Source organism: Euprymna scolopes, chromosome 3 (assembly GCF_053919585.1).
Source record: "Euprymna scolopes isolate OS-2025 chromosome 3, ASM5391958v1, whole genome shotgun sequence".
Taxonomy (NCBI): Eukaryota; Metazoa; Mollusca; class Cephalopoda; order Sepiida; family Sepiolidae; genus Euprymna; species Euprymna scolopes.
Window position 1 is genome coordinate 1,647,292 of NC_136484.1, and position 27,011 is coordinate 1,674,302.

Below are 27,011 nucleotides of genomic sequence, written 5' to 3' on the forward strand. Positions count from 1 at the left end.
AATGCAAGAAAATTAAAATCAATTGCACTTAAAGGGACAACCAGAACCTTAAAAAGATATCTCAGTTGGAATAGATAAGATAGCAAATGTTTGGCATTCGACAGGATGCCTCATTCTCAGCTTGAACAATTAATAAGAAAATAGAAAACAACAAACTACAAAGATATCTATTTGTAGAAATGTATATGAACTGCGTAGTTTGTATAAATATGCACAATATTAATTAAGTAATACCTGACATGTTATTGAGCTCTGTTTTATTAAAAAAAAGTAGAATTTCATTGGCTAAATCTGTAGAAAACTTGAATACAAGTACTATTGAAAAAAAAAAAAATGGAAGAATAGGCCAACGAACACTGTGCCACGTATTTCCTGGGAAAAAATCACCCAGCACTATAAAGATAAATGGGGCTTTCTGACTAAAACAAGATCGCCCCACTATGATCTCGAGAGGATTAAATGGCTGTTCAAGATAAAGACTTGATGGGTAAAGTTTTTAGAAAAAATGGTCTGAGCAATGACAACAAGTGCAGGCCCTGCCACACAGAAGTAAGGAAAGTGAACTACCTAACATCCAGTTGTAAGATTCTGCTAGTTGATGTCTGTTATACGATGCGATACAATGGAGGGGGTAAATATCTTCACTGGACGATTTGTAAAAAGTTGAATATTGAATACAACAGCATGTCTTGGGAACATACACCAGAAAAAACAGTTGGAAATAAGTCATAGACCATCGTAAGTAGAAAACGGAGCCATTAAAACTGACGTGATAATATGGGACAAGGAAAGAGGTAACCTTAGTAGAAGTTAGTGCCTGTAATAACATTGGTGTTAAACAAAGCTGAGAAAGATTGAAGTCCTATGTATGGCGTGAAAAAACACCAAAACAAATGCAATTAGAAACTTTAGGAAGATCTCTATTATTTAAATATTTATAAACCAAATGAACCCATGAAAAGGAATGTCAAAAACTATTGACCATATATATATACCATACTATTGGCCATATATATATACCATAGTATTGGCCATATATACCATACTATTGACCATATATATACCATACTATTGACCATATATATATATACCATTAAAACCATATTCAAGAGAAATTCAAAGAATTGCACTTAAATATAAGGTTATAATTTTAAAAAGATCTTCCGTTACAATGGATGAGATCGCAGGTGAATGTTTAGAAGACGGTAGGATGCCCCATCCTCAGATTTAATAAAATTATGAGAAGACTGAAAAAAGGATATCTGTCTGTCTATCTATCTAACTTTCTCTATATACATATAACTACATGCACACACACACAACACACGCACACAGAACACACACAATACACACACACATATACATATATCATATGATTGTTATCAAAAAGTAAAGCCTCAACAAGGCAAAACTTTTCAAGATAAGAAAAGCTAAGCACTATTAATAGAAGTAAGGAATAATATTAAAATGTAAGATGAGTAATAAAAGTTATATATAAATTTATTATATCAGAAAAGTTAAGGGAAAATTTAAGAAAAGAAACGCTCTAGGCCATGGCATTTCGAAACTAATTGCTTCTCATCAGAAGAGAAGAAAGGCCATAATGATACAAAATGCAAATACAGAAAAACTGGCTGATGACATTTACAAATGAAATGAGAATAAAGGAATAGGATACAATGGTAAATAATAATTAAAAGTAGGCACAACATGTAAGGGTGAATAATCCGAGGTAAGCCACGTATAATTCGACACAAAGAATATAACGTATAGATTTTGGTACAACTTACATGCTTTTTTCCAACGGATTATATATATATATATATATATATATATATATATATATATATATATATATATATATATATATATATATAACATAAATTTAATATATTTGAAATTTTAAAAGAGTAGTTTTCTGCAGCTTCCTAAGGTTAGAAGAGCATCATTTAGAGATGCGAGATCAATTTTATTATTTTTCTCAGAAAAAAATATGATTACGATTTAAATTTTAAAAAGTAGGATAAATTAAATGTTACACACACATTTTATATATATATATGTCTGTATATATATAAATATGTATATATATATATATATATAAAAATATGTGTGTATATATATATATATATATATATATATATATATATATGATTAGTTTTTTGGAAAAAAGAATTCCAGCAGAGTGCTCAATTAAAAGGAAAATCCAAAATGCAAGAGCGTATTTATATTTTGTGTACAGAAAGTTGTTAGTTGAGACATATCATTGGTACCGTCGGTTTCAAGCCCGATAATAAGGCTCGTTTAAGGTATCCTTATCAATCTCTCTTCAGTTCAGAGACGAATATTGGCTGAAGAGAGCTTGATAAGGATGCCTTAAACGGGCCTTATTATCGTGCTTGAAACCGACGGTACCAATGATCTGTTATACATCGGTTTGAAGCAAAATATATATATATGAAGTTGTTATATGTGAAACTGGCATTGATAATAAGAGTCCACTTTTCTATAAAAAAATATGAAAGCGAACATATAAATAGACTCAATCATATATATATATGCAAGCAACTTCAAGAAGATTTACAAATGTGATATTCCTTTGTAAAACGAACGTTCACTAATTAATTATTGTGTTGTTCTTTTATTGGACGTTTGCTTTAATTTTACTATTACAACAAATCTATTCAGATTTTCTACATTGTGTATAATTGGGTAGCATTTAGGATAGAATGTTCTAGTACACGTGTGTGTATATAAATATATATATATAAGTGTGTGTGTGTGTGTATGTGTGTGCGTGGATGTATATGGAACGATTTCTACCAAACAACTGTCCATTTCTTGTCGATAGACTTTAACCTTGACATATTGCCGCAATCGGACATGGTAAATAAATCGGCTGGATTTGTAACAAGAAGAATAACTGTTAAGAATCAAAAATTGAAAAATTACAACTTAGCAGGCGTAAGTCGACGTAATGTGTACACTCTACGCATGCGCAAATGCACATTTATACGTTTATCTGTATTTATTTATCAATTTTTGATAGGTGTCGTTAGCTCATATGATATCGAACACCGCTAGAAAGCTATAGGTTTTGGTTTCGATTCTAGATAATAGCACCACTACACTACAGTATACTAATCAATAGAGAATTGGCTATATGTAAATAAAGAGGAAATCTGCATAAATAAGCATCGAGGCGTTAGTATGCGTTGAAAAGAAATCAATTAAGTGCTCGATGGCATATACATATACATATATTTATATATATGGCATATACATATACATACATATATATATATATATGGCATATACATATATATATATATATATAACTACTTCATTTATTCGCATAAATTTAATATATGAAAGTATAGATTTATGCGTAAACTTTAAGTATTTACTTCAAAAGTGCTCAATACGTAGTTAGAGCTAGTTAGTAATTTATAAAATATATATGGCGATTAAGCTACACTGAATATTCTGCGTTTCATCCAACTATAAGATTCGTCAGGCTTATGCGCATAAGCCTGACGAATCCTATAGTTGGATGAAACGCAGAATATTCAGTGTAGCTTAATCGCCATATATATTTTATAAATTACTATATATATATATATATATATATATATATATATATATATATATATATATATATATATATATATATAGAGAGAGAGAGAGAGAGAGAGAGATGTTATTAAAAAGCACGGAATATTTCTGTTTCACTATTTTTTTAAACATAATTTTTACAACGCAATATTACTGAAGATAATGGAAGTATTCCCATCGAAAGCACTTGCTAAAGAAACTTACGGTCCAACCTAAACAATTTGGAGAAAAAACACAAAAAATATTTATTCGGAGATTGGAGAAGATACAACAGAAAATAATGAAACAGACAAATTCCGTGCTTTTTAATAATACTGGTCTTGCTGAGGATATGCTGTATATATATATATATATATATATATATATATATATATATATATATATATATATATATATGTATATATATATATACTTTGTGTGCAAAATCAAGACTTCAAGACAAAGTATTGGCAACGAAAAGTGTATTTCATTTTATGTTACAATCGTTTCAATGTCCAGTTCGACAGTTTCAAGCATTATATCGTTTGAAAATTTTCAAAAACCAGCATTTCTTCAGACTTTATGAATAAACACACTTTTGGCATTTAAATGGGCTTTTCTGTAATCACAACCAAGGTTAGTGTTTCTCGCATATTGTTTCCCGTTAGGGATCCCCCCTCTTTTTCCTTTCTATTCAAAAAATGCTACATTGCCAAAAGTGTGTTTATTCATAAAGTCTGAAGAAATGCTCGTTTTTGAAAATTTTCAAACGATATAATGCTTGAAATTGTCGAACTGGACATTGAAACATAAAATGAAATACACTTTTTGTTGCCATCAACACCTTATCTTGAAGTCTTGATTTTGTACACACAGTATATTAATGCTCAATTATGAAATGTGATAAGTTTGTAGCTTAATATTTAAGTCAACCTTTTTTTGGCTTAAAACCTATTGGTATATGAAAATTTACTGAATTACACGAACTCAGTATATTACATATAAGTATATATATATATATATATATATATATATATATATATATATATATATATATATATTGCTTCCCGTTAGGGATCCCCCCTCTTTTTCGTTTCTATTCCAAAAATTCTACATTGCCAAAAGTGTGTTTATTCATAAAGTCTGAAGAAATGCTCGTTTTTGAAAAAATCGCCATATATATTTTATAAATTACTAACTAGCTCTACCTACGTATTGAGCACTTTTGAAGTAAATACTTAAAGTTTACGCATAAACCTATACTTTCATATATTAAATTTATGCGAATAAATGAAGTAGTTATATATATATATATATATATATATATATATATATATATATATATATATATATATATATATATATACATGCATACTGTTTTCATCTGTGAGTGTATTCTCACAACATTTCGGTCGATCTAACCGTAACTTTATCCTGTTGAATTCTAGTTTTTTTTTCTTTATGTCAAACTCTGAACGACTACGAATTTTCAAGCAGAATCCTTTATTTAATTACCGAGGCTAGCTTTCTCTCATTCTGTCACCCATGACCAGGTAGAAGGTTTAAATAATACATAGTTGTATTTTTGGTATCGTTTGAACTGAGAATTGAATCTTCAAACTCCAAAGGGCTGCCACTTAGTATTGATTAGCACTTATAGCCGTTGAGATACAGGTATACTGAAACAAGTGAAACGTACCCTCGTGTATTAAATAAAGAGATCTCCTTCGAAATTCTGTATTTATTTCGGAGATTGAAAAGGTCTACTAGATAAATACACACAAGAGGTCAATACTTCCAGGAAACATAATTTATATTTCACGACACAAAAATTGGCGTCATTGGTGAAATTTTATTACGATTAATATTTGAAATTGTTATTGATTTTATACCTAATGTTAATAATTTTAGTTTGTTGTGTTTGTAAAATTACTTCTAGAATTGTAATTTTTTTAAATATTAGATTTGAAATGTATTATTTTTGGGCTATTAACTACAATTTAATTTAGGGACGCAATTATGTTTTTAGATGCTTGTAAATTAGCTAGTGTTTATAAGATGCATGGTAAGATGACGTGATAGGGTTGTATTACGAAACTAATGTAACTATTATCTTTAATTCTCCCAAAGCAGTATTCAAACTTTTAAATAACACTGGTCCTTTCTACTCTTTTATGTGTTTTGAAGAATGTATTTTCACTACAAGATTTTGTTTCTTGAATTTCTTATAGTAAATAATGACTCTACTAATGTATATACTTGTAACATTGACTTCAGATTTATAAACTTATATATTTCTCTTTATATATGCATTTTTGAAGGCGTGCGTATATATGCATACGTAAGTATATACTCCTCAAGTTAGTTTTCCCTGACTGAATTATTTATATGATGTTTTAATTATATGAACTCAGTTAAATATTTCAATATTTTTTTCATTGCTAGCAATCCTGAAAACATTCTATTTCCTAATATATTCTTTTCGTTGCTGTCGAAGAAAATGCTATAAATTCTGATTCTTGTTCTTTAATCAACTTTTAGTAATTTATGACTTTCAGAATTGGGTTGAATTTCAGCTAAGTCAATATTGAAATAAATAAATATCTTATTTCCAAATTTTGCAATGAAATAATGGAATTAGACACTTGCAATTGCTGTTTGAAAAATAACATGGTTAAATACATACTTTAAAACACAAAAGAAAATTTAATTGAAACTTTTCAATATTTATGATTAATAACGTTCAGTATAAACATATATCGTAAAAAGTGTTTTATTTTCAATAATTTTTTTCTTGGGTAAAAGTTTGGAAATGTTGAACCGCGATGTAGAAGTTTGTGTACAATGTAAAATTATCGATTCCACTATTTTTCTCTTTTCTGATACAATTACCGATTCTGATTCCGATAACTTAAATAAAGTTATAAAGTTGTTTTCTATGGTAACCGCAGAAACACGTTTATTTTCTCAAATGTAAACATAAATTTGTGACGGGGATGATCTATAAATTGCATTTTTAAAATCAATAACAGACCCCACAATTTTAATGAACCACCTAGATCTAGATCAAACATACCAATTCCTGTGTCCTGATACACTTTCTTTCGTTATATGTAATCAGTTTTTTAAAATAGTCAACCATATAGGAGCCTATTCGTGACCAGACACACACACACACACACAGACATTCAGCTTTATATTATATTAACAATATATATATATATATATATATATATATATATATATATATATATATATATATATACACCAAAAGCAATGCGGAAAAGACCGGAATCACAAGAGAAAAAAAAAAGAAAAACAAACAAACAAATAGACGGGTATGTTCAAATAAAGGTTTTAAAACTTCCCTATATTCCTTTACCAGCAATGCTTCAAGCAAACTACCATTTACTTATATATATATATATATATATATTTATATATATATAAATATATATATATAAATATATATATATATATATATATATATATATATATATATATATATATATATATATAAATGTAACTGTTAAAAACCCGCCGAATATATGTCAACCTATGTCACAGTAACATGTATTGAGCGAGTTTTAAGAGTATTTTATCCGGTTTTTTATTTATAACATTTTCCCAAACTTACCGTGTTAAAAGTAACTTATCTTGCCTTTGATAACATTTATTTGTTATATATTTGTTTTTTGACAACTTTTTCGAATCTATGTGTACAGTAATACAAACCCATAGTGAGAAAACATTAACTTAAAAAAAAAAAAAAAATTTAATAAATATTTTGTGGGGTTTGTATTACTGTACACATAGATTCGACAAAGTTGTCCAAAAAGAAATATATAACAAATAAATGTTATCAAAGGCAAGATAAGTTACTTTTCTACCAAACTGGATATATTTTTCGTGTTTTTATTCAATGTAACATGTTTATTCAGCTCGAAAACCATACAGTGTTTACCGATGTATTGGAACATTCAAGATGGCGTCTGATTCTCTCTTTAACACGGTAAGTGTAGGAAAAGATGTTATAAATAAAAACCGTATAAAATACTGTTAAAAATTCGCTTAATATATGTTACCGTGACATAGGATGACATATATTCGGCGGGTTTTTACTAGTATTTTGTATAGTTTTTTTATTTATAACACCTTTCTCCATACTTACGGTGTTAAAGAGGGTGTGAGACGCCATCTTGAATTTTCGAATATATCGGTAAACACTGTATGTTTTTCGAGCTGAATAAATATGTTACATTGAATAAAAACACAAAAAATATATCCAGTTTGGCAGAAAAGTAACTTATCTTGCCTTTGATAACATTTATTTGTTATATATTTGTTTTTTGACAACTTTTTCGAATCTATGTGTACAGTAATACAAACACCCATTTTGTGTTTTATATACATAAAGTACAATTGTTGAAAGTTACTGTTTTGATTATATTCGTTTGGGGGGGCACAATTAAAAAATTAAGAAAGATTAAAATGAAGCGAAATTTAAGTTTCCGTTCCATTTTTACAACAACCATAAAACAGTGCATACTCAGCAAGTTTTATCGTAATTTATAAGCATATTGAAACACTAAATCAACATTTTATTTATTTTTTTGCATAATTAATGATGGAAGTATTTTTCTGTTTATTTTCTTAACATCTGTTAAAAAAATAAATAATTTGTACATTCTCTTGAAAAAAAGAATCAAACTTTTCTCTACTTTCACATGTGTTCCATTTTAACAAACTGAGCCACAGCAACGCGTGGCCGGGTACAGCTAGTATATGTATATATATATATATATATATATATATATATATATATATATATATATACGTGTGTTTATGTTATTTCATATATAAAATGAAGATATTGTTAAAATCTTTTGGTTTCGTTATTACTTTTGTAAAGGAAGATTATTTATGAGTTCATGTCCTCATTTTTATGACCATTATATTGACGAACAATACATCTTAATTAAAAAGTAAACAACCTCGTTTCCAATCACCTCTAATAAATCAATACAATTCTTGAAAGTTAATTGATTCTAGTTTTTTGTTGCTTCACAAGACGTGAAAAGAATATTTTTACTTATGCTACTTCGTAACAAGTATGAGATTCAACAATCAAAATGATTTCCATGCTTATTTATGTTGAAATCAAATCTTCAAATTGCGTATGGATAATTAGATGAAAATGATAGTAAATGCTTGACTCGATGCATTATAAAATTGTTAACGAATTACCAAGCATTTATTTTAAATTCTGAATTTTTGAGATGAGGAATGATTCTATTATTTTGGATTAATCGGACTAATGTTCTAATCTTGAGTGTTATTTACACACCATTTCGGTCGATTTAACCTCCGACTTTCTTCACGTGTATAAGTTGTCAGGTTTAGAAAACATACACTTGAAGAAGGTAGGAGGTTACATCAACCGAAACGTTCTACAAATAACACTCACGATGAGAACATTTGTTCATTTAATCCAAATATTATAACATAATTATTTGTTGCATTAAATCCAATTTATCTATTCAAGCCTTTAAATATATAAAAAAAAATATTTTTTACAGACAATACAAATTTACAATTTAATTCTCAATATAAAAGTTGAATTGAGAATATTTTTAATCCTTACTATGGCATTGACAAGTTATTCATTGCAAATAAAATAAATAAGAAATAATGAACAAACTTGTTCAGCTTATAATTACCAAGTAAATTAATTATTTTTTGCAATTTATTATTTGTATCAATCAGCGGTTTTTGTATCAGTGATTTAAAAATGGCGACAATAAAAAAGGCAAGAGTTAAAGAAAACGTTTATATAAAAGATAGAGCAACACGTTGAAACATTATTCTATGTTCATTTTTTCATTTAACCATGTTTTTCTTTTGTCACCCGCATTATATTTTCTCATTTTCTCATCCATTGCTTTCTTCATTACTTTCAAACAGATTTCACATTTCACCAGAAACATTATTCTATGTTCATTTTTTCATCTGACCATGTTTTTCTTTTGTCACCCGCATTATATTTTCTCATTTTCTCATCCATTGCTTTCTTCATTACTTTCAAACAGATTTCACCAGAAACATTTTGTTGAAGCTTTCTTGCTCCAAAAAGCATCACAAATAATAATAATCAAGCAGACTCACTTAATATCGGTAAGGCCGGTGGAGTTTTGTCCAGAATGTGTCCCGTCATACCTGAAACCGTGAAATAATGATTAGATCGTATAATCCACAAAACGAAAAAAAAAAAAAAATGATCACTAAATTATGTAAATTTATCTTTATACAGCTTTAAAAAATAATGATGCTTTATTTATGTACACAATTGATTTAAGTGTTTGATTACAACAACACATTGTTAAATGTTTGATAATTTGCAATGAAAAATAGCATTGCATCATATGCCTTTATTTACAAACGGGTCATCACTTATCAAGGCCTGGAGGCCACGAGTATAAGGATTAATGAGTGTACGGTAGTCAATGAGATAATATTATAGCAATCATTAATAGTGGAAATTTGGTAAATTGGATCATTTAAGAGGCCGGCTTATCAAGAACTTGTTTACGTTGAACTTGAAGATGACCATATTGTAGTCAGCTAGAAAGCAGGGAAACGGAACAGAGTTCCACAGGCGTGCACTTATGAGAAAGAAGCTTTGTTCAGGGAATCTAAGTTTATGTTTAGGTACAGATAAAGAGTGAGGGAAATTATTGATAGTGGTTTTTGCTAGACGAGTGTTTTTCGTGAAAGTTTGGCAAAAGGGGATCATAGATTGGAGGTCAGAAAAACACCTCCCATGAAAATAACAATAAAGCAGAGACATGCTCGCAACGTCTTTTCTGTGGGAAAGAGGTTGCAGGGAAAAGAAAAAAGCATACCCCACTAGATTACGAAGTCTATTTTGAACTCTGTCAAGGCAGGATAAGTGTTTCATGCAGCTCTTGCACAGATGTGGCAACAGTACTCAATCCTTGGACGTACTTGGCTCTTTTACTGGCAGAAAATAGCATCAGCAGTGAGATAAAATTATAAATGGAGCGGTAGAATGATTCCACCATTTTTCCATTAACCTTGTCAACGGGTTTGATGTATGTGTCCCGTTTCAGATCAGCAGGGAATAAGAATTAAATAGAAAAAAAAACACAATTTTTGTCAAAGACTTTCACGGTATTTTGCTTTAGTAATTCGCTTCAAACTTCCGTAAGTGAGCTAATCATAATATAACTGTTTTCACCTCCTTTAATTCTGCGCTAATAATGCGAATACAGTGATATTACGTACTTTAACTTTACTTTCTATTTCAATGGCCTATTTATGTACTCGATTCTCTTGTATCTCGTTTTACGGAGTTTAGCGCTTCTTGCTAGAGACAAGTTGTTCATTGACAGCGTTCAACAACAACACTCCTTAATACTGATAAGATTGTTCGCACTGAAGTTCGTCAGTTCGTAAGTTCTGAATAGATTTTTTTCCAATTCACAGACATTATTATTATTATTATTATTATTATTATTATTATTATTATTATTATTATTATTATTATTAGTAGTAGTAGTAGTAGTAGTAGTAGTAGTAGTAGTAGTTTAGTGTGTTAAATCATGTTTTTCAATGAGAAGACAAAATGCTAGCAGAGACCAAATAAGCGAATTAGGTTTTAAAAGCAAATGATTTATGGACAGAAACGAATAAACCTGATTTAAGTTACAATCAACGTAGTTTCAACGTTGTTTCAACGTTGTTTCAACGTTGTTTCAACGTTATTTCAACATTGTTTCAACGTTGTTTCAACGTTGTTTCAACGTTGTTTCAATGTTGTTTCAACATTGTTTCAACATTGTTTCAACGTTGTTTCAAGGTTGTTTCAACGTTGTTTCAACATTGTTTCAACGTTGTTTCAAGGTTGTTTCAACATTGTTTCAACGTTGTTTCAACGTTGTTTCAACGTTGTTTCAACATTGTTTCAACATTGTTTCAACGTTGTTTCAAGGTTGTTTCAACATTGTTTCAACGTTGTTTCAACATTGTTTCAACGTTGTTTCAAGGTTGTTTCAACGTTGTTTCAACGTTGTTTCGGTGCACATAAAAGCAACTGAGTTACGATTCTATTGATTATTACAAGAGTAGTTTTGTTTTTGCAGAATTTTCTCACCCGAACAAAGCAGAGTACCATTGGATGTAGTAAGTTACTATTTAAGACAATCTACATGGGAACTATGTGAGGAGTTGTGCAGCAAGATGCATGCTCACATTACACTGGGACTTTTATATGTCAGTACAGTCAGGGAAACAAAGACCCGGCAGGGAATTCCAAAAATATATTGAGAGCATTGCCAGGACCGCTGCGAAGAAAGTAGGTGATATTTATTTGCTTCCCCACCAAGCAAATTAGGCACAAGGCCGATTTTTAATGTGAGGAGTGAAGGGGAGGGGGAAGGGAAAAGGGGACTAGCTCCCGAGAGGTGGGAAATGGAAGCTGGATAGTGATTTGCCAGCTGGCCCAAGTAGGATTGCCCCTGCATGGATCAGAAGATTGCCACAAGGGCAATGGTCTTTGCTTGCAGCATCTGCCGGAACAGACACTACACTTTGATCGTCTTTGCTTGCAGCATCTGCCGGAACAGATACTACACTTTAATCTTAGCCCGAAGGCCACAAAAGTCCTCCCCTACGAAGAAAGTAGGTTCTCTTTACCGTGCTAGAAAGCTACTAACGCCCGAAAGTATTCTGTACCTCTATACGGCCACAATTCGCTTATGTATGGAGTATTGTTGTTATATTTGGGCGGGTGCATCTGCTACTAGTCTCTCGCTCCTAGACAAGGTTCAAAAGAGAGTCGCTAACCTGATAGATCCTGAACTGTCATCTAAGCTTCAGCTTCTGTCCCATCGACGAAATGTTCCATCCCTCTGCCTGTTCTACAAGTACTTTAACGGAGAATGTTCCAACGAACTGCAAACACTTGTACCCCCTCGACATGAACACCCCCGACAAACCCAACAAGCAGCTAAAATCTCACCCCTTCACAGTAGTTATTTCCATGACAGGGGCTCGTCTGAGCTCCAATCTCTAGTCCACCTTCGCCAATCTTTTACGAAAAACACCCGTCTAACTGAAACCACTGTCAAAAATGTTCCCCACTCTTTATCTGTGCCTAAATCAAAACGTAGATTCCATGAACAAAGCTTCTATCTTAGAAGTGCACACCTGTGGAACTCTGTTCCGTCTGCCTGCTTCCCACCTGACTACAACATGGATGTCTTCAAGTCCAACGTAAACAAATTCCTGATGAATTGCCCCCTTAAGTAGACACTTTTATTAAATCCCAACACTAACGTACTGTACATGCAATTACCCTTATCCCTGAGTAGCTTCCGGGCCTTGATAAGTGGTGATCACCTTGTAAAAAAAAAACAAAAAAACAATAGAGATCCCTAGATGTAAGAGAGCCTTCTACTCCAGTAGTTTCTTCGCCAGAACCGCTAGACTTTGGAATTCCCTTCTGGGTTCCTGCTTCTCCAACTGTACTTACATACAGAAGTTCAAGTGTAATGTGAACAGACATCTTGCTGTCCAAGTCCCCACATAGTACCTCTGTAGCTTATGTTCCTGATTGCAGCCCTCTAGATCAAAGTGGCAATATGCCTTGTTTGGGGTGAAAATGTAATAGCAATAAAAAAGTTCGAGGAAAAAATTAATTGAGTAATAACTCAATTAGTTTTTTTTCTCGAACTGCTAGATTTTGGAATTCCCTGCCGGGTCTTTGTTTCCCTGACTGTACTGACATATAAAACTTCCAGCGCAATGTGAGCAAACATCTTGTGCACAACTCCCCACATAGTTTCAATGCAGATTGTCTTAAATAATAACTTACTACATCCAATGGCACTTTCCGTCATTTATAGATCTCTTCAATGTAGTAGTGGGAATTTTGCTACTTATGAGTTAAACTGTGATACTTGTGGTAGAATGGGTTGCAGTTCGCCAGAGCACTTTTCAGACACTGTAGTTGTAGTAAAACTAGTAGCTCAGAAACATTTATTTCCTGGAAGTAACTTCACGTATAATTTTGAAACAGTACTAAAGCATTTGTATGTCCAATAAACAGATGGAAATATTTCACTTACTCCTAATTTCTGAATAACACTGAAGGATATTTGTTGTCGAAAAGATGAATCTCATAATGACATTTATTAAAAGCATATCTCTTTCAATTGTAATAACAATTGTCCAAGTCAGAATGAAAGAAAAGAAATGAAAAAAAAAGTTAATATGATTAAAAGTCAAGTTCGTCCTAGGACGGAGTACTGTTGCCACATCTGGGCTGGAGCTGCTAAAACCAGCCTACAAAATAGACTTCGTGGCTTAGTAGGGGATGGATGCCCTTTTCTCTTCCCTGTAACCTCTCTCCCACATAAGAGATGTTGCCAACCTGTCTTTGTTTTATCTTTACTACCATGCCAAGTGCTCGTCCGAACTCCAATCTCTGGTCCCCCCTCGCCGATCTTTCACGAAAAACACCTGTCTAGCTGAAACCACTGTCAGTAATTTTCCCCACTCTTTATCTGTGCCTAAATCAAAACGTAGATTACATGAACAAAGCTTCTTTCCTAGAAGTGCACGCCTGTGGAACTCTGTTCCGTTTGGCTGTTTCCCACCTGACTACAACTTGGATGTCTTCAAGTCCAACATAAACAAATTCCTGATGAATCGCCTCCTTAAGTAAGACACTTCATCAAATCTCCAATACTAACGATTACTACGATACTATCCCATTGATTACTGTACACGCAATAACCCTTATCCCCGAGTGGCTTCCGGGCCTTGATAAGTTGTGACCCCCATGTATAACAAGGTAAGATTGAGAGAAGACCAGCAAAAGTAAAATAAGATAAAAATAAGATTTAAACGTTTCAGGCGATTATTCTCTTCTTACTGCAAGCAGTTAGAAATTGTAGAGCTGGAAACTAGCAATCATGTCAGCCATGGCAATAAAAGTGTTTTTTTTTTAATACGCACAGTTTTAGTCGTTTTCATTAATCAATAACACAATAACATTGACTCCGACAAGACGTTGACAAGGGACAAGAAATAGTTTCAATTTGTTTGATGTCTTTAGAAAATGAGGAAATTCTGGCGACAGCATGGCTGAGTGACAATGTACGTTTAACTATGAAATCGAATACAAACGTAACAACTTTGTTCGATGACTAACGTTTGACTTTGTTGTAAAGAAAATAGACATACCCTAACATAACCTGAACTCTATTCGGAAGGGTATGAGTAGTGGCTAGAGACGTAAAAAATTAACTTATATAAGAAACATTTAAGAAAGATCACAAAAGCGATTATTTAGCACTTATAAAATAACAAATTGGACCAATGATGTAAACATAGCAATCGAGAATTACAATCTGTATGAATAGAATGATATAAAAGCAAGACAAGTGTTTAACAGCTCTGACGCACGTATGCAAATGCATACGAAATGCGAAATGACGTCACTTTAAGGAAATACACTACAAACAGGAGAAAGCACGTTAGAGAGGATAATCACGTAAGAGATGTCACATCCGTAGCGAGAAGTCACACGTCGCGGGAGAATGAGGAAATAAATGTCGTTATTGCATGAAAAAAAACACACACAAGAAAATAATTTTTTTTTACATAGGCATTACCACTTATCAAGGCCAAGAGACCACTCGAGGATAAGGGTTAAAGAGTGTACAGTAGAAATTGGACAATATAGTAATTGTTAGAAATGGAAATTCGGTAAATTTTAATAGCACAAAATGTTTTTACGAGTGTTACCTATTCTTGAAACACTGGAATTTGAAACAAGAAAACACTAAGTAATTTAAGCGGCAAAAATCACGTAACATATATTAAGAGAAATAAATAATTTGCAAAAAATAGTTACAGTTAAAACGTACTTGATCTGACCTTGATTAATTGTTTTAAATCTGAGTATCATTCTGCTTAAATCGATGTTTTTTATATCTGGGAATTTTTGTATAGTCATGTGATTAAATACTAGCGGAAGTAGGGTAGATCGATCGGTCTTGCCTATCGTCAAAAACGTGTAAATATATTTTAACTTATGCAGATTTTGTATTTATTATTAAAGAACCAATTCTCTATTGAATATTATATTGTACCTAATATGAATATAGTACTGATTCCAAAGTTTAAAAAATAAATTCGGTGCCATTAGCTAGAAGCGAAGCCAAACCATTGAGCGCTCTATCCGCGTTTCCTACCAATGTAGCTATCGAGCTAATGATGTAATATTAAACAAGTTGGAGAAATGAATTGACTTTGAGCATGCGTAGCAAGAAGTAAAAGTATATCGTCAAGTTGAAATGAACAATTTGCATTTCAACTTGACGATATATGTCAGGACGCGTTATTCATCTATTTGTCACGAGAGAACGGTTTCCTCTTTATAATATGAAGAAATTACAATTTCCTACAAGAGTGAGACTGAATAGCCAAGTAAAGTCAAGAAGGAAGGAAAGACTAAGCAGTGATCACTGACCAGCTTTATAAGTGTGAAGAGAGCTGGGACCCTGGGGAGGATTATTGACACTCAGATTCCAGGAAAACCAATGGCATCTGCCAACGAGAAATCAATGGCAAGCAGCTGTTGCGATAATGCAAATTTATTTGCAAATGTTATCGAAAGAGATCAAGAGTACTGGAAATCTTGGGAAACTTGTTGTCAGAGAGCACCACAGGCTGTTCTCAATGAGATATTTGATAACCTGTGTGAAAGCTCCTTGTGAGCCAATAATAATAATAATAATAATAATAATAATAATAATAATAATAATAATAATAATAATATAAAACATTTACTATTAAAATGCATTACATTGCAAAGATTATTTTTAAGCGTTTCTGAAGAGTTCTAATAATCAAAGAAAAAGTGTTCTTTTTCCAAGGGCTCCGGAAAGTTCTAAGCTGAAGTGTTCCGTTTTAGAAATTCTAGAATATTCCACCCACAACAAATATAAATAGAAGCTAATAACGTTATAATTTCTGAGAAGGAACGCTATTTTGGTGCGACCTTTCAACTGTTATGACTCCTGCCAATTTCCGGTCATGAGAAATCCCCGAAACAAGTCAATTGCAAAAACTTTCACAAATAACTCGACTCTTGGTAAATATTGATTTTCTGATCTTATATTTTGGCCAAATTAATATATAATTATAGTTGTTTAACGGATCTTCTTGGCTCGATTTCTTTTCTTACAGTACAAAGAAAGTCTTCATTATTCTCTTGCGTTTACGTTTTTAATTTCAACAAAATGTTCAACTGTGTGTTGAATAACATAAACAGTTATTATCAAGAAATGTTGTTTTGGGAATTTTGAATCAATTTATTTTCATGAATACATTTTTTTTATCTGAATAATTTAAATCGAGTGAAAAAGTCTGTTTCGTATAATTAAATTAATTTATTAAATATAATGAAGACAGTATAATAAATTGCTAAAAATAATTTTAAAATTTCATTCAGATTTGCAAATGTACGTTAAGTTATATTTATAAATTCCAAGCGAACAAAACTGGACTTTTTTAAAAAATTTATTTAATTTTTCATTTTTTTTTTTAATTCATTTTGAATAATGATTAGACTTTCCTGTGACCGGAACTAGAATTGAACGAAAAGCAAAACGTAAAAAATTAAGCATAACAACATTTTTATTTAATTTCACTTCAGTTAAAAAACAAACTTGTTTCTCAATCTAATTTTATAATTTTTATGTGTGGAAACCTTTTTATATATATTTCAACTTTAATAATGATATCCATTTGAGTTGATTGATTTTAAAAATACAAAGTCCTATAATAAATCACAACAAGATAATTTGCTTTTAACCGGATAATATGCTTGAAGTGAACATCAAAAATTCGAGTTACTAATATAAAGAAAAAAGAGAATAATTACTCACCATATATTCGCGGATCATACTGATATTCGCTTCCGTCCAAACGAGTTTTCTTCAATTTTTCCAATGTTTCTGGACTTGCGTGAATTGATGGACTACGCTTTGGTGGTCTTCCCGGACGTGCGCTAAAATGATAAAATGTAATGCCCATTTTATACAAACACCTATATATATATATATATATATATATATATATATATATATATATATATATAGGTAGGTAGACATAAATAGAAAGCGGATTAGAAAGTGAGCGAGAGAAATATATATATATATATATATATATATATATATATATATATATATATATATATATATATATATATATATATACTAGCATGCCGGCGTTGCCTGGCCCTAAAATCCGCATAGATATTTTATTTCATTGATACAAAAACTGAGACATGCACAAACAAGTATTATAATTGTTCTAAACAGTCCACTAAAAAAAAAAAAAAAAAAAATACTCGAGCTGAGATCGAAACCAAAACATAAAGAAAATGAGTCAAGTACGATAATCATTCGGTCAGCGTGACACACCCTTGGAGAGAGAGAGAGAGAGAGAGAGAGAGAGAGAAAGAGAGAGAGAGAGAATGAACACGAGAGTCTGACCATTTCAAATTCTGGGAAATTTTATATATGGGTTGTGGAATTGCATTCATCAGCAAAAGATCTAACTAGTTTGCATATTCTTTTGAACATTCATTTTAATTAAATCCTTACTAGTTTTTTTCGGTTTTCTTATGGGATAATCATCTTTACTTTATTATTACGTGTAATTATATTCATGCAGATATTCAGCATGATTTATACTTGCGTAATATTTGCGTAAAAAAATTATAGTAAACACACATCTCTTTCTATATACATATTTATGTATGCGTATGTATATTTGTTTTAAAAAATTCGCCTAGCAGACTCCTCTGTTAGTTTTTGGTCTACAGACATGACACTTAATATATGGTACTCGAACTTTATATTTGGGTTTAGCCGGCGAAAATCGGGACGAAAGTATCAAAATTTAAAAAAAAAATGGAATTTGTCAGGTAAAGGTCGAAGGACGGCATTACGAGTATGCATGCGTAAGGTAATAGCTATTGGTTCATGCCTTAATTTTTAGCTTTGCAGTAAACATGTCTTCTTGCTTTAATGAAAAAGGAAATCGTAAGCTAAACGTTTTGGTTTCGATCCTTGGCAGTGGCGCACGCGTCATTTTCTTTTAACATTTTAAAATCATAATCAAATATTGGGTCCAAATAAGTTATTATAAAAATGAATACGAAATCTGCATTAATCAAAATATCATATATATATATATATATATATATATATATATATATATATATATACATGCGTCTAGAGATTACATGCAAAAGATGTATTGTAAATAATTTATGAAAAATAAAATATGTGTTATCAAATGAAATAATTTTTATCGCGAGTAAGCATGAATCCAATAAAGTTCCACTTTTCAATTTTATATTGATGTTTAGTTACTTTCTAAATAATCATAGCAATTTACAAAATCAAGCGATTTTTTTTACATGAACTTAATATTATGGTTTGTAATAAAACAACAACTAATAATATATGAAAAGAACTATATAATCAGTTATTGTCAAAGGACCATCTTTGATTTAAATTTAAAAATGATTTCTATAAAGAGTATCGAACAATTAAGCAAATATATGGAACAGGAATTCTACCAAGGAAAACCTTCGAGCATGATCCAGGAATTTAGCAAAGTGATATCTATCAGATATCTAAAAGAGAATATTTAAGAAATGCAGATGCTCAAGTGGGTTCGCATTTGAATCCGCTTCAGCTCCTATATTGTAAAGCATTAGAGGAGTTTGATGACGTAGAATTAAAATAAATAGATTCATTTTTATGGAAAAAAACATAAGCAGAGACGATTGCAGTGTGCAAAAATACATGGGAAACTGATTTCAGTAAAATGCTTTTTACAGATAAATCAACTATCACCTCTGTAAGTCCGAGAAATGAATTCACGAATGAATTTTCATGCTACATAAATCAAGACAATTTTTTAAATGCTAACAAAAGGCGGTGACATTATGATATGAGCAGGGATTATTAGTAATGAGTTTGTGGGTCAATTTAAAATGGCAGACGGGATTTAAATGAATTCCAGATGTTACTCTGATTTTTAGAGCAACATTTCTGTGAATAACTTCATTGCTATATTTTACCTAAACGTCAATCGTTAATCTTGGTGCAAAATAATGCAATAAGACATACACCAAAGTTTACAAAATCCTGGGTGAAAGAAAATGGATTTATTGAAGATACTCGTATGGACTGGCCTTCAAATAGCTGTGATTTGAATCCCATGAAGAACTCACGAGAACTAGTCATACTTATGAACGGCAATTCAACAAAATGTGTTATATCTAGGTGTACGTTAAAGTTGCTACAAACAACTTACCTGCTACTAAACTTGCAACATCAGATGTTGACAATATCATCATCAACATCAGATGTTGACAATAAGCTGCTAAAAGTTATTTAAAACAAAAGAACATTTCTGCAATGAATTTGTGGAGATTATTATTATTTTATTTTATCTTGAAAATAAAACGATTTTTTAATGTTTTTCCTTTAAGAAATTGACGAATCTGTATTCACATAATGTATTCACATTAGTTTTACAAGATATAATAATGTAAACGTATCAAAATAAAATGTTGCCAATAAATCACCGGTAATCAAATGAATTTGTTTTGTTAAAATAATTAAATATTAAAGCAAAACAATAGTTTACTCAATTATTATATATTTAACTTAATATTCATGAGAATGTAAACAACATCATAAAAGGCCATTAAAGACATCACTCTCTACACCAATGAATAATTTGCATATAATCTCTAAAAATAGTTTATATGATATAGAATTTATTTACAAAGGTTGGATATTCAATCCCATGAATATGATTATAGTAATATATTTTGGATAACAAAGGATAAAGTTAATGATTTGACCTCTGATGCTTCGCAAATTTAAACCCGACCACTAAAATCTTTGATGTATAATAAAACAATATATTTATGCCAGTAGACGCCAATTCTCGTCAGAAAACACGACACAAGGAAGCACACTCCAATATGAACTGTGTGGCCAGTAAATAAATACAAAACTTTTGGAAATAATAAAAACCAATGTAAAACATGTGCATAAATAAGTTATTTATCTATTATATGCATTGCATAACATTTTACTAAATATTTCATAACATAAATTATTTTTTAATATAATCGCAATTCATCTTTATTTATTCTATATTTTCATCAATTTTATATTGTTTTAATTGAAAAACTATTACCACGTTTTGCAAAACTATGATTACAACAAATTGTAATTCTACAACTACCTGGGGATCCTTATTTCAAACTCCTTAGTTTAACATTCACAGAAAATATGAACTGGAACAAATACATTGAAGTCATTGTGCAGGTTGCTGCAAATGAGACAGACGCCCTCTATCATTCCATAACCCCCCCACGCCTGAGAATATCCTGTACCTCTACAATGCCACCATTCGCCCATGCAGTATTGTTGCAACATCTGCGCTGGTATATCTATCACTGGTCTCTCCCTCTTTGATAGGGTCCAAAAAGGGTCTCCAATCTAATAGGTCTGATTTTTTCAACTAGGCTCCAACCCCTGTCCCATCGCCGCAATGTTGTATCCCTGTACCTATTTTACAAGTATATTAATGGAATGTGTTCTGATGAACTAATTGCACTTTTGCCCCTCGACGTGCATGTCCCCGACACACCCTTAGCAACAAAATTACACCCTTTCACTGTCGGTAAATGTCAGATAGTTTTCTTTAATAGTTTCTTTCATAGAACGGTTAGACTTTGGAATTCCCTTCCTGCTACCTGCTTCCCAAACTGTACTGATACGCAGGAGTTCAAATGTAACGTAAACCAACGTCTGAGCCTTTCTTAGGCATGGTCCCAATTAGCAGCCCCTTACGTCCAAGTGGCAATATGCCTTGCTTGTTGTGAAGGTAAGTAAAAAAAATACATATTTGTTTTATTAGCAAAAGTTTTATAATGCTGCTTATTTCTTGTTTAACGAAAATGAGTTATGAAAAATTGAGAAAAAACACTATTTTTGTTAGACGGCTATTCCGCTGTTCGAAGTATATTATGCAATGCATTCAAGTATCGGTTAGAGTCGGATAACGTACTCCCTAACTTACAGTGTGGCTGCTACCGGAAGCAATGATAAGGCAAATCAGTTTCTTCACTTTTATTGTTCTGCGATATTTCCATTGTGAAGCGATTTATTGAAATAAATCATTAAAAAGACATTATTGAAAAGTATGGAACAAAAATTAACAAAATTATGCAATTAAAAAATAACACAATAAATGTTTATTTGCGCTTTCAATAACAAAATTTTAAAAATAAAAGATTTATTATATTTGAAATTTTATAAGAAATAGTTTTATTAAATTATTAAATACGTTTTTTAATTAAAAAAATAAAAGCTTTTCTATTTGAATTTATATAATAAATATACGTTCATGAGCGTTTAAAAATAAAATACTTGGAATCAAAACAAGAAAAAATTCAAACATCATGAAAGACGTACCCATTACATAATATTTAAAAAATTGGGTAAAAGATTTTTAAAAGCGTTTTCAATAATTCTTTAAAAAATAAACCAATTTAAATAATTATTTAAAAAATAAAACCAATTTCAATAATTCTTTAAAAAATAAAACCAATTTCAATAATTCTTTAAAAAATAAAACAAATTTCAATAATTCTTTTAAAAATAAACAAATTTAAATAAATCTTTAAAAAATAAAACCAATTTCAATAATTATTTAAAAAATAAAACCAATTTCAATAATTATTTAAAAAATAAAACCAATTTCAATAATTCTTTTAAGAATAAAACCAATTTAAATAATTATTTAAAAAATAACACCAATTTCACTAATTCTTTTAAAAAATGAAACCAATTTCAATAATTCTTTTAAAAAATAAAACCAATTTCAATAATTCTTTTAAAAAATAAAACCAATTTCAATAATTCTTAATTAAGACCGGAAAACTGTTCAATGATTATTAAATAAAAAATAGTGATTCGGAAAAACGTAATAAAAAATACATGCACAGAGGAAATATAGATGAGAACGAAAAAAAGCAGTAGCGGTCATGCCGGAAGTAAGGAAGTACGTTAGCTGACTATAACCGAAGTATCTTTTCAGTAAGAAATAAATCAGAACAACGTGTAAGTTTTATTGCGTAAAGATTCTCATTTAGTATATTGGTGATTATATTCTTAGCGGATCAATGTCATTCACAAAACTGTCTATTTGAGTCATTTGTTAAGTTGAAACTGATTTGCTTGTTTCTTTCTCTCGCCTGTGACGGATGTTAATATCAAAAGTCACGCAAGTGATTAACTTTTCCTGCCCGGGACACTACGAAATGGCGCTGTAAATAGAGCGATTTGAAGAGACACAGTTGGAAATGTTTTCTTTGTTACTTTATGTTTGTTTTGACAATGAAAACAAATTGATTTACACTTGTCACTTCCATCGCAATCAACGGCAGTTACTACACGTTGCCATCAAGCATTGGCTGCAGAAAAAACACATTACAATCACAAAAGGCAAAGGCAAAACAGTCGAACAATATTTTTGCCTTAAGTCTCAGTTATTATTAATTAATTAGACTTCGCTTGTTTGTAAAATAAATGACTATTTTTTATCCGAAAAAGAAAAAAAAAAGAAAACGTAAAACCTGAAAACTGTGTATAAAATATTTCACTTTGTTTCTTTGCACTGTTTTACCACTGAGTGTTAGAACTAATAACTATTTAATATTATTTACTAACGGGAGGAAGGGGGCGTTCAGCGTTGCCCAGTCGTAAAATACGGTTAAAGGATAAAACCGGAATCCAGTGCATTCAGTCAGAAGCGAAACCGAAAGCCAAATTTTGTAAGCAAAAAAAAAAAAAAAAAAAAAATGCCGTGTGCTGGGCGCGAACTTACATAACTTCAGTCCGTAAGCGTAAATCTTATCGATCGGACCACGACGATACAGGTGTTATCACGGTGCAAATTTAGCATTTTAAAATGAAACAACAAATCGACCGTTCGCGCATGCACGACTAATAAACATCGTCGAAACCAAGGTCTTTACAAACTTCAAACAAAACGAGATTTCTACATGAAATAATTGAAGATTTTTTCTAATCTTCCGATATTATGTGTCCGAGAGATCGCTCTTTCTAACGATATCAGTTTCGTGCCTATTCGATGCGGATGACAAAAAGTTTTAGCGGACATACAAACACACAAACACGCAGACGACTGGGATTTATATAATAGAATATTTCGGATAATTATTTCCACTTTGATCGCTGTGTTAACTTTCTACAGGCGAATTCATCAAACATGGGAACTTTTACGTCAAAATCGGAAACATAGATAGAATTTAAAAAAACCCAGTTAATTAACCTTTGGAGGTAGATTGTTCTCATTCCGCTAGTCATGTCTAGTTAGACTTATAAAATATGGTTTAGACGTATTAGTTAACAATAAATTCTAATTAACAGTCTATTGAATACTAAAGGTACAATCCTTACTACACGCGATTACAGCTAAGAATAACTATTTCTATAGCCATGACTGATAGGATGAAGATAATCAAACTCGTATATTTAATAACTGTTTAAATTCAAAATTCGTTTAGTTTCTTAACTGAGACATTCCAAAGTGACCATTTTCAAGTTGTCATAAAAGATTCCCATATTTCAAAATAGAAATCCTTATTTTAAACACCATCTTTGTTAAACTTAACAAGATAGTTAAAAAAAACTAAAACAAAAAAATAATTGAATTATTAAAATAATAACTAACAACATATTTAAACGATAAATCATTTAGATTTGGATGTTTAATGCATAAAAAGAAAAAAATCTCTGGGCAAGTTCCTAAAATTAAAAGAAAACTAAACATCTTTTGCTAAAACATAAAACCAAAAGAAATGAATTAGTGTAAAACAATCTATAAATTATTAAAACACCGAGGATGGGCTTTGTTTCCGACGTTAACGTGCACACTTCACAAAAAACCTGAACTTATTTGTTGGAGGAATGGAGAGTTCCATAAACAGTAAACAAATTATACAGCAAGTTAGGAAAGAAATAGAATAAGATTAATATATAATTAGCAGGTACTTTTACCGGTTAAAACCAAATTGAATTTATTTCATAGGTTCAAATAACCTATATATTAAGTTTCACGCCTGTAGAACAAAAATTGACAAAAGAATTTTAGCAGAGACCATTGCTCAGCCAAGATCACTTTTATTATATATACATATATTTTTAAATAATATATATATATATATATATATATATATATATATATATATATATATATATATATATATATATAAGAAAAAATGACGATAAGAAACTGTATAATAATATAGAGATTTATTTATTCAATAAGGGTATACATCACTTGGGATGTAGGGTAAGTGAGAACTCTTTATACCACTGTATTTCGGAGCCCAATGCTTCTCATCAGAAGAGAAGAGAAGATGCTAGGTAACATAATTAGGATGCGACGTCTAGTTATATAAGGAGCGAAATAAAATATTGAGGCTGTTTGGGGAAGCCAAATATATATACTGAAAGTAGGAATATGGTATATTTGTCATAGTGGGTTTCACATATGTGGACAAATGTGTGATTAGACCTTTGGGAGAATAAAGGGTACGTTAAGTGAAGTAAGATGCTTGTTTAACCATATGTGTTAAGGGGTTATATATATATATATATATATATATATATATATATATATATATATATATATATATATATATATATGTATATATATAGTCCAGATGTGGTTTTGTACTGTATAAAAGTTTACCTTGGGCGAATGAATTCATTTGTTTGTTATTATCTGTTTGTATTATGAACAGAGATTTGATATGATTTTTCGAAATTTACGATGTTGACTGTTTCAAGTTCTGACTGATTGATCCTTTCTACGATTCCTTTAACAGTTCAATCAGAAATCCTGATCTTAACCAAAGCACACTGGTAAAATTTGGATCCAGTTAAGCTAGCAAGCTGTCTAATTCGCCACTTGACATCGACAATTCCTTAATGATGATGCATTGCTTGTTGATCATGTCACTTTGGCCGCCATCACTTGCATAAAACGAAGCTAGCATTTACAAACATGTTGATTAATTAGACGTGTTACTAACTCTATGGTTGCACTTGACAGAAGAAGATAAACAAACGAAAAACTAACATGCACACACAAACCTGTAAAATAATCTGCTTTTTGCTTGCGGCCTTCTTCCCATTACACTGCTTGACAAAATGTTTTCAAATTAATATGCAACCCGGAAAAGGCAAACAAATAAAAGTTAATCACCTCATCTCGTTTTCTTTATCTTCATCACGTGTATGAATGATGTCTTTATGAACATATTCAAAACTCTGAGAAATGAAACGGATCTATTTTCATATGACCAAAATTCTCAGTATGTCTAATAAAAATAGAAATACTTATTAAAATTCATTCGAATAAGAAGCAACATTAAATGATTTAAAGTTTAAAAACAGAAAATATTTCTCTATGCGTTAACATAAATGGAATATAAACTTACAATTATTGAATCTTCTAAAACTACCATTTATTTTATTCAATTTTTGCACGAGAACTAAGTGATAATCTTATCTCAATACTAACTGAAAACTCGGCGTTGCCTCATCGTGCAATACGTTTAAACATTATATTTTAATATATGCAGATTGCGTACGTATTATTATAAAATCAATTCTCTATTTTTGTTATATATCAGGAGAGATAATTTGTCTAGTGGACTAATTCGAAAAAAAAAAAGAAAATAAATACAATAAAAAATAATGATAATTTAATCAAATTCCGTCTGTGTTTGTTTACAATATCACGTCAGCTGATATCATGGCTTGATAATGAATGCCCTGGAAAAGTCACTTCTGATTATGTTTAGTTTTAAAATATGAAAACGAAGAAATGATTTGCGGCGATTTTAAATGGTCCCTCTTCTTTTATCGTAAATTGAACTCATTAATCATCCGGGTTTGAACAGGGGATCATTCGATCTGTAGTCGGATACTCTACCACTAAGATATATTTCCAGGTGCGAATAGATTTTTTTTCAGAAGAAATGATTTGCTGAGATTTTATTATTTCCCTTGGCCGGTGTAAAGTAAAATATTCCACTGTAAAAATTCTTCGTTTTTATCTATAAGAGAGAATGGCTATATTTAAGATCGGAGTTTCAATATTCATCGAATGAATTTCTGTACAAAACATAGGAACACTGCCAGAAATAAATTTCTTGGTGTAAAAATTTGCAAAAGATAGACCCAGCCGTT

The 27,011-nt window shown here is 30.8% G+C and overlaps 1 protein-coding gene across 4 annotated transcripts in view; it reads right to left on the bottom strand.

Moving 5' to 3' along the window:
• LOC145252775 (uncharacterized) overlaps positions 1 to 27,011 on the bottom strand; it is a 297,793-nt gene that overhangs the window by 109,286 nt on the left and 161,496 nt on the right. For all 4 annotated transcript variants that reach the window (XM_080112722.1, XM_080112706.1, XM_080112712.1 and 1 more), the window contains 2 exons: positions 17,574 to 17,695; positions 9,760 to 9,810 (listed from right to left, as the gene is read on the bottom strand). In XM_080112722.1, the coding sequence (XP_079968848.1) occupies positions 9,760 to 9,810; positions 17,574 to 17,695 (173 nt within the window). The remainder of the gene's footprint in view (positions 1 to 9,759; positions 9,811 to 17,573; positions 17,696 to 27,011) is intronic.